General features: G+C 39.9%; 1 protein-coding gene across 1 annotated transcript in view; it reads right to left on the bottom strand.

The window, feature by feature from the left end:
* Nucleotides 1-14,769, bottom strand: part of LOC126187797 (colorectal mutant cancer protein) — a 582,723-nt gene extending 567,954 nt beyond the window's left edge. Inside the window, exon 1 of the mRNA XM_049929077.1 lies at nucleotides 14,265-14,769. Within this exon, the coding sequence (XP_049785034.1) occupies nucleotides 14,265-14,395 (131 nt within the window). The 5' untranslated portion in view covers nucleotides 14,396-14,769. The remainder of the gene's footprint in view (nucleotides 1-14,264) is intronic.
* Nucleotides 14,770-18,901: the final 4,132 nt, after the last annotated feature.

The raw sequence follows: 18,901 nt of genomic DNA on the forward strand, positions 1-18,901 counted from the left end.
TCTATGTGCCTGTGGTTCTGTCAGTGTGATCATGTGATGTATCTGACCCCAGGAATGTGTCAATAAAGTTTCCCCTTCCTGGGACAATGAATTCACGGTGTTCTTATTTCAATTTCCAGGAGTGTATTTGGAAATGCCCATGAGCGCCTCTTGAGCAGACATGAACCCTTCTCATACCTTTAGCGATCCCCACGGCTACTCACAGCGTTTATCGGACGAGAAAGACATGACATGTGGCCAGAACTTAGCTGTGATGTGTACGTTGAAATGTCTAGCTTTATTTTGTCCTACCTGAGAGCAGGAGCGTCGTTGTGGTGAAACAAGCTACCACACCACTGGCCGTTGCTTCTGCACCTTCGAAAAGCTTAGAAAGGATTCTGCCTTATGACAGACTGTAGTTACTGTCCTACTACCTTCAAGCGGTAACCGGTAATGTGTTCACTTGTAGCGAAGAAAAAGCGTACCTGTCTCTTCCGCACACTCACGATGAGTCTACAACGAGGAATGCTCCCACCCATGACTGCTTCCTTCACTAGTTAGGATTTCTGTTACTGATTCTGACCTGCAGGATGTGCCAGTCCTATCAACCATCAGTCAGCAGAACTTCAACGCTGGCCTTCATCATCCTGGGCTAGACAAAATAACGTCGAACGACAGAGGAACTATATGACAGCTCTTACAGACGCCCACTGGACGAATCACGCTAAAGTGCGTCCCATGTGCTGATAGATACAAGAGATGCCCTCTTTAATCGTTCTGTAGTGCATCTCATGTGCTGACAAATACAGGAAGTGTCCTCTTCAATCATTCTCCGAGCACGAAACTATTTTTTGCTGTGTCTGTTCCAGAAAGTCCAAAAACAATTTTATCTTCGAGATGATTTATTTTCAGTCTTGACTTCGTTGAACGAACGAAAGACGATATCCATCAGGGAGAATAATCCCCAAATGCAATCGCTAAAGGGAGTAACGAACTCTGAAACCCAACATGAAACTACAAAACCATTTCGATCGAACGCTTTCCGGTTTCAGATTCACTGCTGACTGATTGAAAGCTCTGACAACTACACGTTCGCGACCTAAGTCAATGGTATGTAACCAGGCTGGAATGCGGCACGTTGCGGCAAGACCTTCACAGTCGAAGAATAGATAGTCTACAGGAGCATACGTCCCGAAAGCAGAGTTCCTACATTCCAAACTCGTGCCTCAGCACATGGTCACTGGTAAGCGAAGCCTGTCCCGATTATGTAGAAGGCGTCCGAGTGTGTGTGTGTGTGAGTGTGTGTGTGTGTGTTTTACACAAAATAACTCTCACTCTCTCCCAACCTTACTCTCCGTCACCTGCACAACCACACAATCTCACAGTCACAACCTGTAACACAGCGTAAGTTTGATGTTATTAAACTGCCAGTAAGTAACACACAAGGAAAGCTAAAAAAAACTACTGTACACAGAAATATGTGACTGAGTCCAGTCACGCTGATGACAAATTAAAAATTTCTTCCTACAATTTTAGCGAACAAGTAGGACATTTCACATAACCTTAAAAGTCGTATCACATTCGTTTGATTTTCTGTTAAAACTGACGGTAAATCTGTCTGTAAATTAGATGCTCCCCTCTGGTCTGAATATAAAACACTGTCTACTAAAATGTGGCGTACTGTCAAGAAGCTACGCGTTATACGGTTGTGTTCTATGCGAATACGAGCGACAAGGCCTACTGTGTGGCCGGAAGGAGGCACGCCATGGCTAAACTTTGGACTTTACTAGGGGCAACTTATTGGCTGTCGCTGCCAACCACTCTTCTTGCCATCTACGCATGGCTCTGTACCTCGACAGTGAGGTGATAAAGTGTAGGGGGAAGGCACACTGAACTATGTGATTATCACGACACGCCACCTTGTCTGCTACATGCGCCATTTTTATTCTGCATTAAACACAGTGAATTCTCAAGATAACTGGATCTTGAGAACACGACCAGGAAACACAACACAGCAGCCAATGGACTCCCGCTGTACAGACCCATCCGTGAATACAGTTATATTGTTGTGGTGGTCAGTTATAAGGTCGCAGAATGTTGTATTAAAAACAGATGCTGGAGTGCAGTTTCCCCTGTACGTCACTAAGTTTAAAATTTCTCTGGGCCGCTGCAGGTGGTGACAGTCGGTTCCAACTCTGCGTATTTTCCCACACCAAGTGACTCCAAGGCATAATTCACAGGGCTCCCAAACGGCCCTGTTGCTCGTGGACGATTCGATAAAAGGTATTCCATAGCTGGACGAGGAACAGTACGAAATGTTGGTGAACTGAGAGCAGCGAGGATCTTAGACGCACCAGGAGAAGTTGCCCCGGGTGGTAAGTGGCAGTTCGCCAGCCTTAGCGTAGAGACTGCGCTGGTCCGGCAAGCACCCGTGGTGGATAGCGTCAATGATCTCGTTGATGCGTACACTGTGCACCTACAGTCCTACCGCGACCGCGATCTCATGAAAGGCCTTTAAAACTGGAGCAGACGCGTCCTGTCCGCTCCCCAATACCTGTGGCTAACGCACTGTACGATATTAAGTGCTTTTCTGTTTCCCTGCCTTCAGGTCATTTACGTGTGGTAACCACGGCAGTTACAAATCAGAAATGAGGCCAAGAGAAGGCAATCGAATCGAACGGGCTAGCAGGCTAGTAAAGGACATCAAAGCAGCAACCTTTTTAGTGTAACAATTCACATACCATCCTATTAAAGCGACAGCGCTGACATTACGAAATAATGCCTGCATCTACGCATAATATACTTTGTAGCCCACTGCGAATACGGCAGAGAATGCTCCACACTATTATTAGTCGTTACATGTTCTAATATTCTGTTTGAAAATAAGTTTCTCGAGGCGATTATATCCTTCAATAAATCACTTTCGTTTTTTAATACAAAAATTCTCTGCATATAGCGCCGCGTTATATTGTAAAATAGTTGTCAGAGAATAAAACCGACGTTTTGGTCACGGTTGCCCGGGCCGTCCTCTGGATCTATTGCCGCGTAAAATCTGAGAAAAAACTCGAAATTTCGACAGTGATCTATCTCTCTCTTCTACATGAGAAAAAAAAGTCTGGATGACAATTAGTGGGGGAGGGGGTCATTAGAGATGACGCTCTGGCTTAGTTGGACAGTGGCACAGAAGAAATTGGCATTCCAGTGCGGTGATTTAAGGGAACCACGGTAAACCTGAATCTGGTTACTAAATAAGGTATGTGACTCTTGCTTCATGCAACTCGCTCGATCATCACCAAGGGGGTTGTCGACCATCCCATAAAATTAGACCGCTATTCACCAGCAACCGTACTTTCATGCATTTCTGAGCATCGATTAGGTATTGCTGTGGACCTCTTCCAACTAGCTTTCAATCCGCTATAACTGCCTTGCGTGTTCATTTATGCTTACTGAAAGGAACTCTCTATCGTGTGCCATCCTTGTGATGACTTAATGTCCATACCAGGGATATCTGGTCCCTCTATGTGGAGGGCACACTCTGTACGGGCCTTGGGTTAAAGCTGTAGGTTCGGTTTTCTTACGACGGAAGATGGCAGGTCTGCCATTGGGAAAAGAAGTGCAAAAGCTCCTGGAAGCGTGTTTCTGGGAGTTACGCGTTTTCCTATGCAAGACATTCATCTAGCTGAAGAGCAAACGTGAAATTATCGACAAGATCTGAAAACAAAAATAGAAAACTTCAGCCACAATCGCTTTTGTAGAGCATTTATTTAGATTACCGGCGTCATCAAACTGTGTTGCCATCTTCGGATCCGTAAAGCATAGACCAAGTAGTAAGCACACTGCGTTTATATAAAATATGGTTATCTAAACGTACCTTACGCACTATACATCAAAATATCATGCATAGTGTACAGAATACATGCGCTCATGTTCGCTTAAGAGTTGAATGAAGACAGATTCGACAGTAAACATTACATGGAGGAGATTCTCTAAAGTTTAGTGCATAAGGTCCGCCATACAGGTGATTAAAAAAAAAAGTTTACAAACTGACACGACACATCGGGCATACAACAAGGACCAGTAATCACATAGTAACCGGGGGTCGCAAAGGCCACCCGGGGCTACTAAATGGCGTTGCAATTATTTATTCACATGCTACAAATGGACGCCCGCTACAGAAGATGCTCAAAAGTCTTGTACAGATGCATCGAGACACGCCTGACCGACGCTGCATTGAACTGCGGTCACTCTCAAGTATATAAATGATTTAACCTTAGTTTAAGACAGAAAATTGCCTTAGATCAAACTTAACCTGGAGATCTACGTTGTATGAACTTTAATCCTAGATCATATAGCCGTGAGGTCGGATAATGTTTGACTGGTGAAAATTCGCGGTTCAAAGTCAGGTTCTGCTCTAATCGTCAGTTTATAAGTGTAGTGGCACAACGATTCATCGCTTTTGTTTTTAGCAGATACCAATTGAAATAATAAAAAAGTTGTTATTAACACAATAAATGGCAAATAAATATGTGACTACGACATTACGACACCGCTGATGCTCAAAATACTTTTTTCGCTCTGGAAGGTTAGGTTATGGGGGGATGTAACGGAAAATGTAAATATTTATTTAAAAAATTATTATAGCCATATTTATCAACGCACAACTCTAAAATTTTGCATGTGTAAAGCAAAAGAGCTGTGTTTTAACGGAAAATATATAATAAAATATACAGGATTAATATTTTGCCAGAAATTTGAATTTTTTATTTTTTATTGTCTTTTATAGAAAGCCATAAATCAAATTTTAATCATACAATTAATCTGAAAATTTTATTGTAGTGTCCTGAGAAGCACATCCAAAATTAACTTTTTTTCTACATACAATTATCTGAAAATCAGAAAGTAATTGCATGATCTTGTATTTTTTAGGTCCAAGGAGACAGCAACACGTTGCGAACAGTTCCTGAAAATTTCATTGCATTAGCGCAGATGCTTTTTGAGAAAAGGCTTATAATAACGTAAAAAATGTAAAACTGAGGAAATGAGATTCTAAGATTTTCTTCTCATATTTCTACGTGTAATAAGCTTACCTCAATTTTAAAATCCTCCATGCTGATACTCCTCATACTCCGGGTTTCTCTTCTCTTCGAATCTTCCTGGCCTGTATTTGCAGGTAAGACACTGATCTGTTACTTTTCTTGACCCTGCTATCGTCGACGGTGTAAAATGCTTTTGTTGTAAACACACCAGCATCTCTACCAACTCTCTTCAGCACTTCAATTCTGCCATTATTTCAGTTATTATGACATAAAACTGCATCATAGACTCCTATTTTGAGTACTTCAAGTCCACAGAATGTCCTTTTTGAGCATATAGGCCTAAACCAAATTAAATTATTGAGGCTTTCATTTGCATTTTGTGCCTTTCCTTGAAGACACTTCCTCAATTAATCAGGGTTTACAAGAAACCTGAATATGGGCTTAACTGCATTCATAACAAGTTCCGGTAATGAGTGTTTATGTGAATACGTCTCATTTATGTTGTTCAACTTACACCAATCGTCTTTCGGACACAGATTGTGCATTGGTGTTTGGTCATTGGATAGTTTGTGGAAAAAAACTGCCCACACAGCACGCCTCATTGCCTCTACATTATGTGTGTTTTTCCTTATAGCTCTCCCATAAAATAACTGAACAGAATCACTTCCTTTCAGAGAAAGCCTACCTTAGTGGTTTTCCATTCTCAAGTACTTATCATCTTTCTTCTCTTTCAGCAAGTGACAAAGCCTACCACCAAGCCTCTTTTGGATGTGGCCAACACATTCCAACTTTTCTATTGTTGTATTGTCCGGATTTTTATGTTACAGCTTTGAACGAAGACGAGTCCCCCATTACTAAGGTATTTAGTGTATTTAATACCACACTGGTCCTCAGATCTGGAGAACATCCTCACAAATGCAGCAGCCTCCATGCCCCCACTTGAGCCACTATAATTTTTACAGCATGCTTTTCTTGTCACAGTTTCTCACTATCTTCATTGTTGGACATCTTCCTTGTTGCACGCTGGTGGCAGTATTTAGACACAATTTCTACATCTAAAACTTTAGCAGAGTCAATACCAATAACAGCTGCAACTCCATATAGAGATGTGTGACCCCTTTCCATCCAGGTCCCATCTGCAGACACACACAGGCCAGTAACATTTGTAGGAGATTCACTGTCATGAATGCCTACCCCAAGATCTATTTCTTTTTCGTTTATGTCCACCAATTCCTCCACTGCTTTCTTCATAGAAACTTTGGCAGTATCGCATACAGCATTAGACATTTCACCATTTGTTTTTTCAAACCTTGCACAAGGTGGACGCTTGTTCACAAAAACACACAATAAATTACCTCCTTCCCTGCTCTTTCCAAGGCATCTCAGGGCATATGCTACGGTAACCTAAAAAAAAAAATGGCTCTGATCACTATGGGACTTAACATCTATGGTCATCAGTCCCCTAGAACTTAGAACTACTTAAACCTAACTAACCTAAGGACATCACACAACACCCAGTCATCACGGGGCAGAGAAACGGTAACCTAAAATTGCTTTCAAGATACCAGTGTTAGTTTTTTTTGGACGAGGAAAATGAAAATTCATAGCAACACGAATTACAAATTAATTTAAAATTACAAGCTATTTCCACTCTTCTTTCTTCAACAACAATCATGCATTCCGTATTTTTACAGCTAACACATGAGCGTGAAAACTTTACAGCCTGGCAGGGAAGCTCTTAATCAATAAGTCTGAATCCAAAGGAATCCATATCAACATCGTCCACGCACCTTTACAGTTCTCCTGTTCAAAGTTTCGATGCTTAAGCTGAGAGCTTGTGTTCTTCATTTCGAGCTGCTTCCTCTTTTTTGTTGATAAACCGATTTCCATAAAACCTCCGTTTCCTAAACACAGTTTTTCCAGCACCCATTCTGCATAAATCTTGACTTCCACGTAAAGGTTTGTGAATTCAACCTTCCGCCTACTAATGTGTGTTAATGTTGTCAAACGTAAATAAACCACATGCAAGAACGTTTTCAGGCAAAGATATATATGTCAGCCAGAGATATAGATGTCAGCTAAAGATATAGAAAGAAAATAGCCTTCATACTGACAAAAATTCCGCCGAAGCAAGCAGTTTCCAAAATGTCCGAAAAGATGGGAGTGGCCGCCAGTGCAGAGTTAATAAGTTTAACAATTTAAAGGCATTTCTAAAGCTCCTATCAAGATAAAATTCGCACACAAGGTAGTTTAAACAGTGTAGAATAACAAAATAATATATTTGAAAAATCGATTTTTTGGACCAAAATCCATTACATCCTGGGCTTAATTTCGGCCGGAATGCGTTCCGGCAACTCCCAGAGACTTTTCAGGACCGTAGATTTGAAATAGTACACGTGTATTAAATCACAACGTAACTATAATTCGCCAACGTGATGTGACGGGCAGGAGGTACTGTGTGTGTGTGTGTGTGTGTGTGTGTGTGTGTGTGTGTGTGTACAGTATATCCAAGATAAGTTGAGTATCATTCCAAAGTTGTATGGAGCTGAACTATGGAGCAAAGTGACAATGGTACGGCGACAGTCGGTGGCAGCTGTTGCTTATATTGGAACCTTGTGGTGTTATGTTTTCTATTATAAGATATTATGGTTTAAAAACCGGAATTTCAGAACAGTATTTTCTCAAAAATTATTTCTCATTGTAAGTCTTTTATCACAAGTCTCTTTCGGTGGCCGGGGGGGAGTGGCAGAATGGGGCGCGTTCCGGCATCTAAAAGTTTTGAAATTAAGCACTGATTACATCCCCCCGTAAGGAAAGTACCGGCTACAGTGTGCATAACAGCTCTTGGGAGACAACTCGTAATTTACGTGATAAGTTCAAAGGTATTTTATAGACACTTAGCAGTAGGGTAAGAACGCAAAATTCGAAATATTTGCAGTGAACAGTCAAGTATGTGAATTTTGACAGAACCAACAACGATTCAACATCACTTACATATGTCCTCTTTCGGCTCGAGTAGCAGTAGCTATGCAATTCGTATTAAACTGTTGACTACCGAACACGTCCTTAAGCTGCTATGACAATTCCACATGTGTTGATAAAGAGTAGATAAGCAAGTGTGTTGAAATACACTAACCAAATATATCTGTTTCACACATTTTGGTAGCTCAGAGGTCGCGTTGTGTACTGCCGTGCAGAAGACCGCATGTTCGAGCCCGTCAATTCTTGATTTTCTTTCCATTTGTTATTACTTTCTCTACATTATCTGTCGTAAAGATAACTATAGCAGCGTCTTAATGCCATTCCATACCACTAAAATCATACCATACTCTCCGTTTTCCGAGCGTTCTGGACCACTATTGGGGAAAATTCTGTGTTCAATGTGAATTACATTGTTTCCTTTAGTTTACTTTACAAATATCTGAGCATTCAGATGTCTCTACAGAGGACGACGATGACGGGATCCTACGAGCTGCCCGCACGTTCCATGATAGGGTGAATCGACTCTTGGATTTAAATAACTAGTAATTTAAGATGAAATTTCGTTTGAGGAAAAGTACCGTAGAGTAGCTGGAATTAAGGCTCAGAGACTATCTGATGAAACCAATCAGAGAAACCAACCACTGATGCAACGAGCATGTTGCTGTTAACCTTAAGATTACGCCACAGGACTCTTTCAAATAGTGGTTGGTGATCTGTTTAAATCAGACATAGCAACAGTTTGCAGAGTTGTCCGTAAGGTATCGGACTGACGAAAGAATTACAGTCAACAGCAACTTCTCTCCATAGCTTTACCTTATTCGCCACAGTAACTTTCTTTCACTCAGTTATATCTTTATTCTGGTCTAACACATTTTCCAGCAGCAAATCTTACTCGTATTGAGAAACGCTTGACGATCGCTCCTTTTTGTTTACTTGCTCCCATGGTTATAGCACACATCCGACAATAAATACTGCGTATCTACGATGTACGATAAATATCTGCGGTAGAAGCGGAATAATCGAATCGATAGCCGATTTTAGCCATGTTGCCAAGCTATGCGCTACCTAAAATCAAATCTATACCTACTTCGGGGAATCGAAGTTTAGAGAGCCCAGTCCAGAACATCGTTCACTTTCTGCTCTAATGCCAAATTTGATCTCCAGTCAGTGATGTTTATACAATCGTCCCCCAAAGATACCTGGTGTAACTCCTCGAAGATATCCTGCTGCCGCAACAATACTACCCACTAAGTCCTTCGGCGAAGCAGCAGGTGTTTCATACACAAGGCCCCCGCATGAAAAAATCCATTGTGGTGGTCACGCGACTGGCCCACTGTGGCTGGCGAGTCACTTCGACTGCAGGTGTGCTGCTGAAATACGCGGGGGCTCCCTCGTGCTGAAATCGAATGCGGCGACGAATAGACACGGAACATCATTCAACATGTCCTCCAGAATCCTCTCGCAAGAATACGAGACAGGTGCTACCATCAAGTCGGTGCGGGAGAATATACGCTACAATTAAAAAGGCTCTGACGATGCCAGGCCACACTTTTAGGGTAAATTTGCGTTGTGGGGCGTGCGTACGCGTAGCATGTGGTTTCACATCCGCCCACGTATGCAGGTTGTGAACGTTGGTCACAGTCTCGGGTGAGAACGCAGCCTCATCAGTGAATAGGACACTCGGTGTAAGGCTTCGGTCTTCTGACCATAGCGCCCTCTCGTGGTGTTTACGACCCCCGGTTCGTATGTGATTACTGATACTTATTGTATGGCCGATGTATCATCAGCTTGTAAACTTTGTTTTTAATCACCCTGTATATCCATACTTAGAAAAAAGAGTTATGAAGATGTGTGTCCCACCTGATTTGTATAACCATATTGTGCTCACAACTCGGTCTATGCTTTACAGCTCAGAACATGGCAACATAGTTTGCCGAAACCAGAAATGATCTCCAAAAGCGATTGTAGCAGTTTGAAGTTTTTTACTTCTGTTTTCATATTAATCTAGATTGACCCTGCAATTGGAAAAATGTCAAGCATAATCAACAGGATCACCGGTTGCCTAGAAACACAATTGTGGAGATAAACTGATCACTGCTGTGAATTCGCTCACAACACTTGCTTCGTTTTGACACAGACGTTAGTAGTAATTAGTAACGCCTCACTGAAAGAACCATCTTCGATTCACCTACAATGTTTTGAGAAAGAATCGCAAAATGTAAATGAGACAGGAGGAGCTATAATTTGAGCCTGATATATGCAGGACACAAGCCTGATATCTAATGCTGAACTGTCTCGCTCGTTGAGAAGAACAGGACGTTCGTGAAGGTCGCATGGAAACGATCACTAGCGGCCTCGTTCCCGAAAGTTAAGAGAACGCGTGAACGCGTCAAAAAGAAAAAAAGAAGCGGTTATCCACTTTCTCTTCACCCTGCCTCTCATGATACGCAATCGTCGGCCAGACTATGTATCTCAGACGAAGTCTTAGCGACAACGCCTCGTTTAAAATGATGTTTATCATAACCATCAATATAATTATTAATACTGATTTTCAACAATTTGGGGAGTCCTGCGTTAAACATTTGTTTTGGTGTGTATCTGCCTTGTAGGTCACTGTACACCATTGCTTGCGGAAAAGAACTATAAATTTTGTAAAACGGTACTCTGCGAAAAACGTATCTGCCTAATCCTTACAGAAACGATGCATAAATCTTCACACAGCAGAACTCGTGCTTCATTGAACGTCCATACACCTGGGACAGCTCCTGCGGTTTCGAAACTTTCTTGGGTCACAACATTTATAATAAAGCTCTCATTTATTTTGAAACTATACCTGCAGCCAACACTTCTAGCAAACCATTGTCGTAAACCCAAGAAAAGTCGTTTACTTAATTAGTGAAGGCTTTTATCACTTCCACGAAATATATATTCAATCATTGATATTTTCACAAAGTTGCTATGGAGATACCGAGGTGGGAGGTTTGAACAATTCCTTCTTCATTTCTTAAATTAGGGTATAATGTCCCCTCGACGACAAGGTCATTAATGATGTACTCACAGGTCGGACTATACAAAGGTAAGAGTACGAAAACGGCCGTGGCCTCTTCCTTTACCCTATACTTTTCATTCGCCGAAAGTAATTTTAGGCCAACTACAAAAAACAAACTCTGGGCACCCGCACCATAAGTCTACGTCCGGCCATTGCAATTAAAGCTTTCCGTTACTACCCCAAATCACATGTAGAAAACGCCAAGATATTTCCTTTGAAATGGACATACTTTCCTATTTCCGTAGCGATTCTTGACCATTCCGAGACTGTCGTCCATGTTAGACGACTATAATAAGTCACTATGTTCGCCAACATTAATCTAAAAAACGAATGCAGAAAATATTAAACACGAAATCTAAATAAACAGTCCCCTTAACGATGTTCTGAGTGGAACGTACACACAGAAAACATCACGAAATTTTGAATCTGTCTGTCGCCGTTACCGTTGGGAAAAACAACCCGAAGAGTTGATAATAGCACATTCTTTTACACGTGTGTGTTCAAATTGATGACGTCATCATATAGTGACTGTTTTCCTATGTACTTTTTACACCTGTTACATGTGTCACTACAGAATTCCACACAACGAAGCTAGATGCAACAATCACAATGGTCCAGTTCAGTCGTTGACTGCGTTACGTGCAGGGCTACAGACCCCCAAAGGTCTGGGGAACAATTCTGTCGCTCCCTCAACTTTGTTTCTGTCACTTTTAATTCATTTCTGACAATAATTTGTTACTGAAAAAAAAGCAATGTTGGGTATCTGGCTTGGTCAGTCAGTCCAATGACAAGAGGATAGGAATGCAATACCGCTTCCTATAGCATTTTGGTGTTCCAGTACATCTTCAGATTGGTGAGGGCTTTTTTTTTTTTTTTTTTTTTTTTGAAAGAAAATTTTAATTTTCTTTCATTTTATCGTTTATGAGTTAGCACACCAGTTAGCATCTAAGCAGCACTCATACAAGCAGAAATCTCATGAGCTCCTGCAGAATACAGCTATTGTTTATGTATCACCATTATCATTCATTTATTGCTGCAGCACACAAAGGACAATAGTGTATGAGCCTCTTGCATACTATGTTATCCAATCATTATATTATTACCATGGGTGCACCAGCTTCCAGTGCCTTCAAAATCGTTTGTCTCTAACATTACAAGCAGTTCTTCCACTTCTGCAGTTGTTTCAAAACACAGCATTAGGATCCATCATTAATGCTGGACACATGAACGCACCTAAATGTATATAACTGAGAAACTTAGAATTAACTGACAATTTTTTTGTCAAGTTTCTTTTTACTAATACATAGTACAATCTGCAAATTATATTCTCAGCACAACTATTAATTTGGAATTTAGTGGAGGTAAAACTTTAGATCTTTATTGAAATTGTATTGAGTGGTACATGGCAAATAACCATTTTAAGTGCATGTTATGTGGACATTATAAGGAAATGAACATATGTCAACAGACTTACCGAAAAACAAAAAAAATATATCAAACAGGATGTAAATTAAATAAATATAGCTTCTTCACTGAATGCAGTATTAACACTTTTGAAGACTGCTATCAAAGATTATAATTATGGCAACAGACTTGCTTCAAGCCATAAGACTGCTGGTACAACCTGTCAAAAGAATGTACTCACTTTAAATTACTGTGCTGAAAAAGCTCCAAAATAATATCAAATTTTATTATAAATGGCAGAGCCAGATGATAGTATTGCAGATGATCTTCACCCTCACTGCTTTTTTATGGTGTTATGGTGTGGTTTCCAACAGAACATTGCACAACACATTTATAAACATGTAGGGTCTAATCAAGGTTGGTTATATGATTTTCTCTATCATCAACCATTTTTATGTATTAAATGTGTGGAACTGGGTCCCCTGCCCCTTGCCAGGTACACCCTTGAATATGATCTTGTCTAGGAAAGCACTGTGGTGTTCAAACTAATGTTCAGGTTGAGGACAGATTTACTTAAGATTTAAAAGTCAAACCAATTATTTTGATGGCTGTAGAAAAGATACACGGAATTATATGTTTTTTGTCTGTAATTGGCTTTTAGCACTATTTGTTGTTCTGCATTCATGCATATCTGTTTTTTTTTTTGTTATAAAGGAAATTATTAGATATTTCAGTTTCCATTGCATTATTATTTATGCATCAGGCTCCATGGGATCATATAGCCCCAAGCCAAAGCTACTTTGTCATGGAACATATCAGGACATAGTTTCAAAATGCTGATTACAGGATTTATAAAGAAAAGAATTAATGTAAAATATGTGATAGATTATACAAATAGGTAACACAGAGAGAAGAGTTCTGAAATGCTACAAAGGCACTCCTGTACAAATCAGGAGCATGCTACAAGAAAAACTTTCAACTTGGATCTGAATACTTGGGGTTTATCAAACTGTTTTTCATTTCTGCTGGAAGTATACTGAAAATGAAACATGCTGAACAACACTGTCAGATTCTATGTACAGATCATTAAATAGTATTTCCAATTGGAATAAAATTGTACGTAACTACTGGTAATGACCACCAAATGATTCTGGCAACAGTGGTGGTGCAAAGTTCAGCTTTGGCATTGAGACACCACACTCATATTCTGCAATCTTTATTTTGCACATGTTAGCATAACTTCAGCACCTATAAATTATATACATCCAATTTTGACAGAATTGTGTAAAATAGTGTTCATGAATAATGGGACATTGAATGCTTAAGTATGGATAAAACACATTCTTCTGAAATATAATATTCCAACCAATCTAGCACTATTAATATTTTCTAAAAAGAACAAATCATCAGCAGACATTACAATACAAGACAAAACTTTTGCAAATGTTGCTAGAGGTGACTGCAAAATCAATTTTACATTCTTGCATTTTACAGCTTCATATTTCTGAGAAGATAAAGCAACTGACAGTTGGACACAGGTACTTGATTCAGAGAAGAAGAAACTGAACATCCTTTGTAGTGCAAATGTGGCAGCGACCGCATTAATAACAGAATGTTTCTTTCTGGCACTACTGCTTATGTACCAACAAGCCCTACCATTAGTATTATTGAACGATTTACAGTGGTGTTAAACCTAGATTCTCTACTAACAGAAGTAAACATGAGAAAACCACAACTGCAAAATTATAGGACCAGCTATGTTTCACTGTGTGCTGCGAAGTTAGAAATTATTTTTTTTGCAATATGGCACTCACCTGTCAATGTAGCCGTCTCCATCACCATCGCAAGCCTGAAACAGTTTCCTCACACGATCTTCATCACACAGTGAGCTTGCATCTTCACTAGCAGCGTATAACTCCGAATTCTGTTCCGTATTATCTGCCATTTTCACTAATGTGGAAGCAAAATACAATATATTGTAGAGAAACGAGAACACGTAAAGTAGGTTTCTTTCCGGAAAATGACTTGGAATATTTTGCACACCGCTGTTACGTTTGCGAAATCGTGTATCTTTATACTGTACAGCTGCTCTTTACACACTGTTTTCATTTAGGAAAATGTATGTCACACATGCTAACAAATTGTTCACTTAACTACACATTATTAATTAAGAAGTCAACCGTCTAGTTTCACACTGTGCTTGTATGAACCACTCCTAACGTCAGGACAGATATTAAATCCTATTATCAATGAGAGGAACAGCTAATTTTCACAAACATAAACAACGTGATCACTGTAAATATTGTGAAGCTGTCAACATAATTCGCTATCGATTACTTATGTCATTCGATATATATCGATATTTTCTGTCACCCGTCCGATACTGTGTTTTTATTATTTATTTAACAATTAACACAGCTAAATACCTTACAGTAGCGTTAAAAGGAAGTCTATAAACTAAATAAAAATATAGTTTCAACGTTTATGCAAAACACGATAGATGGACCGTCATCCACTTGCTCTACTTGACATGTGCTTGAAAGTATTGCCGAAAATTGATAACTCAGTTTCATTCCTAATAAATAATGCTCTGTCAAAAGTCTTCAAAACTGTCAGTTGTGCTTTAGGTAAATAAGTTGCTGCACTAATCACAGATCCGGCCTAGATACTTCATTTAATTCGGAATTAATAGCAAAATAGAGTTATCTTGGATACGGAGCGATTCCGTTGCTTAGCTGATTAATAACGGTAAATTTGTGATGATCCTATCCCAACCCGAGCCTAACTTCAGTTTAAATCACGAATGTAGGACTTATGCCTACAGGGTGTTTCCATGATGATGATAAAAATTTCAGGGAAGGTGAAGAAGAGAAAATGTATCGGTCTGAATTTTATTCAGTCACTTATCGTGAACTGCAAATCCTATCACAAAGGAACACTGCTCCAGAACCCATGCTGAGTCTGACTAGAAGAAGGAAGGAGATGATGAATATATACCCACTCTTGGGCGCAGACTGTGTTCGAAATGCCAGGGTGGAGGAAGGGGAGTAAGAGATATAAGCCCTGGCAGATGATCAATTCGTCAATGCACCTGATGATGGCAACATAGTCACTTGCTGAAATATCGTGTCCACTGGACACTCACATCCACCTGTTCACCCATGAACTATTTATAATGAACTGCACTGGGAGGCACTGAAGAATCACATTGCGTACCTCTACAGAAAGGAGATTTACCACAGCACGAAAATACTTAACAAGCTGTGCCACTGGAGGAACTGTTTACTAAGTTCCTCTGTATGCCTTTACAAGATGGCATGAGGAATGAGTGGTGGCAAAATTTGTCAAGATAATGCATCACATTGACCCAGTGGAAGCAAGAAGAATCAGCCTAGCCATAGTATGGGAGAGAGCATGCTTTGCTTGTTTGTGCCTGTACTCGACTAACAAAGAACTATTCGAATTACATCTACAGTTGGCCATCCAGTTCAGTTCTTAAACATGGAAACAGATTGATGGTGCCAATTGTACCACATCTTATTCCACATATAGGAAGGACACTGCACGTCAAACAATGAAATTTGAGACCACGTCAGAGAGAATACATTCTGATGGTCCTTGTAAGACTATCAACAATCTCTTGACTGAATAACTGAATGTGGACATGGTTTTAGTTCTTAAGAGAGAACCAACTCCTAAATCCACATCTATCACGGATGTTATCATTGCAATAGAACATGCAGCTCCACGGCTTCCATTTCCATCTGAAGCAGCTGAAGAAGTATGTCACAGAATCTGCCATGCTCCCAAGTGAACTTAAGCTATGAAACAAACATCTCTAGCAGGGAGACTCTGGCCATATGTGAACTAAAGGAAGAGCCAGTTATCACAGTCTTATCACTCAGCAAAGGTAATGCAACTGTGATCTTCTGCCATCATGATTACAGTGAGAAGATTCAGGCTTGCTGAAAGACAGTACATATCAGAAGATCAAAACTGATCCCACCAGGTGAGTGTAAAGGAAGACTTCCCTCAAAGAATCTGGCTTACCAGATGAAGCTGGCAAGAAGCTATGACAGAGAGCACCTGTTCCAGCAAGACTTTATGGACTTCCAGATATTCTCCAAGATGGGGGCATCTATGCCCCTTTGTCAGCAGCATTGTTGCCCCAACATACTCGCTTGCTAAATACCTGAAGGATATGTTGGACTTCTGTTGGAAAATATCTGCATCACACTCACAACTCTGTGGATTTTGCTGGATGACTTAACAACTTTGAGCTTAGTGATTCTGATATCCTTTGTAAGCTTTGACATTGTCTCTTTTTTCACCAGCGTGCCTTTACAAGAATTTGAACCTCTGGAATTTATTGGCTGGAAATTTGACATAGAAATGACCAATCTTTTTAGGCATGTGTTGATGTCAATAGACTTTCATTATGAAGGTTGTTATTATGAGCAGAAGGAAGGAGGAGCCATGGGGAGTCCACTTTCACCAGCTGTCTCCAACACATATATGAAACATTTTCAGGAAGAAACCCTGGATTTATAACTACTGTATATGGTCAGCTGCCACTACCTGGTGCAGAGAAGTGACATGCTCAAAATTTTGGTACATAGGGCTCACACCCTCTCTGAAAATGAGAACATCAACAAAGAAATTGAACATCTGAAGACAGTGTCCCATAAAAATGACTACACAAAGAGGCAAATCTGAGGGCTCTATGTCCTACATTGGCTGTACGAGTGGCAGAAATGGAAACGGAACCTCAGGAGGATGTGACTATTGCATTATTCCATTTTATGTTGCATTATCTGGGAGGATAGGATAAATTCTTCAGAAATATCAACTGACGTCTGTTATCTAACCACCAGTTAAAACACAGGCACCACTGGATTGTGTCAAGGAAAATCTTGGACTACAGATATCCAGAGTCTATCAGATTGCCTGCCATTGTAACAGGACTTATTAGGTCAAATGGTGAATGCTCTCAAAGATCATTGCTGAGAACACCAATAGCACACCAGAATGCAGCAGCCCAACAAGTCGAAAGTTGTGGAATCACCTATCGCAATTAAATGGAATGTATTATGACCCTACCAAAAGCCTGACGTTAATGTCTAACTTCTGGGACTGTTTCATTAAAGAATCTGTCATTATGATAGTGACTACATCTTCAGTAAGAAGAGGAAGGATACATCGCACAGTGAACTGACTTAGGGGGCAGGCGGAGAAACAACAGAGATGCCACCAGCAGTCGTCTGTGGGTGGGAATCTCAGATAGAGTGGCTTTGTGACAGGGGGAAGGGATGCTGGATTTGTATCCTACTTGGAAGTGTACCACATTCAGAACACCCAGTCAGGTGGAGGAATGAGGAAGAGATGTAAACCTCACACCAGCTCCCAGACATTCATTTCTCCAGCATACCTGATGATGGCAGTGTAGTCATTTGCCAGAATGGTGTGCCCCTTGGATACTGGCATCTGGTTGTTCACTAATGAACTGTTTCATCACAATGAATGTAGTTTACAAACAAAAAATTATAAACAGCATAGAAAGTTCTAAGTTCCTGGGTGTGATAATAATGAAAACTTAAGTTGGAAAAACCATATCATAGATTTTATAAAACATTTATGTTCAGCTGTTTTTGTCATAAGAATAACTGTCAACTTTAGAGACAGTTAGGTTAATGTATTTTGCATATTTTAAGTTACTGATGTCTTATGAGACAACATTCTGGTGTAACTCCTCACTTATGAAAAAAGTGTTCATTACACAAAAAAGTAATTAGAATTATATACTGGAGTCCACAAACTTACATCCAGCAGGAGTTTGATTAAATAATTGGGAATATTAACCACAGTCATACATTTATTCTCTCATTAAATGCATTGTCAATGATCCAAAGCAGTTTGAGAATAACTGAGATATTTATCAGTACAATGCTAGAGGCAAAAATGACCTACAGTTTCCTGTAGTGAATCTAACTTTGTCACTGGAAGGGATGCAATGTTCAACTATAAAACTCTTCAATAATCTTTCCATGGAAGTAAAATATCTGACAGATAGCAGAAGTGTTTACAAATGAAATTAAAGTTTTTCCTCCTTTACGACTCCTTTTACACCATAGAGGAATTCTTGAATAGAAATAATTAGTCTCTGCAGTCTTTTGTACAATTGTACTGTTCCGCATAACAATATTTATTGTGACTATGACTGACCACTGTATGCTGATGAATAACACTGATAACCACAGGTAAAAAATTAAGAAGTGTTGAAAATTACAACAGAGAAATTACTGAAGTGATGAATCACTGGTGTCTGGCCAACCAGGTGTCCATTAACAAAACAAAAACTGAATAAGTTTATTTTAATCTCAGAACAACGAAATCTGAGAATAACAATGTAAACTTACTTAGACTTACAACTGGTAAAAAACTGTCATGGGAC

Source organism: Schistocerca cancellata, chromosome 1, assembly GCF_023864275.1.
Source record: "Schistocerca cancellata isolate TAMUIC-IGC-003103 chromosome 1, iqSchCanc2.1, whole genome shotgun sequence".
NCBI classification, from domain to species: Eukaryota; Metazoa; Arthropoda; class Insecta; order Orthoptera; family Acrididae; genus Schistocerca; species Schistocerca cancellata.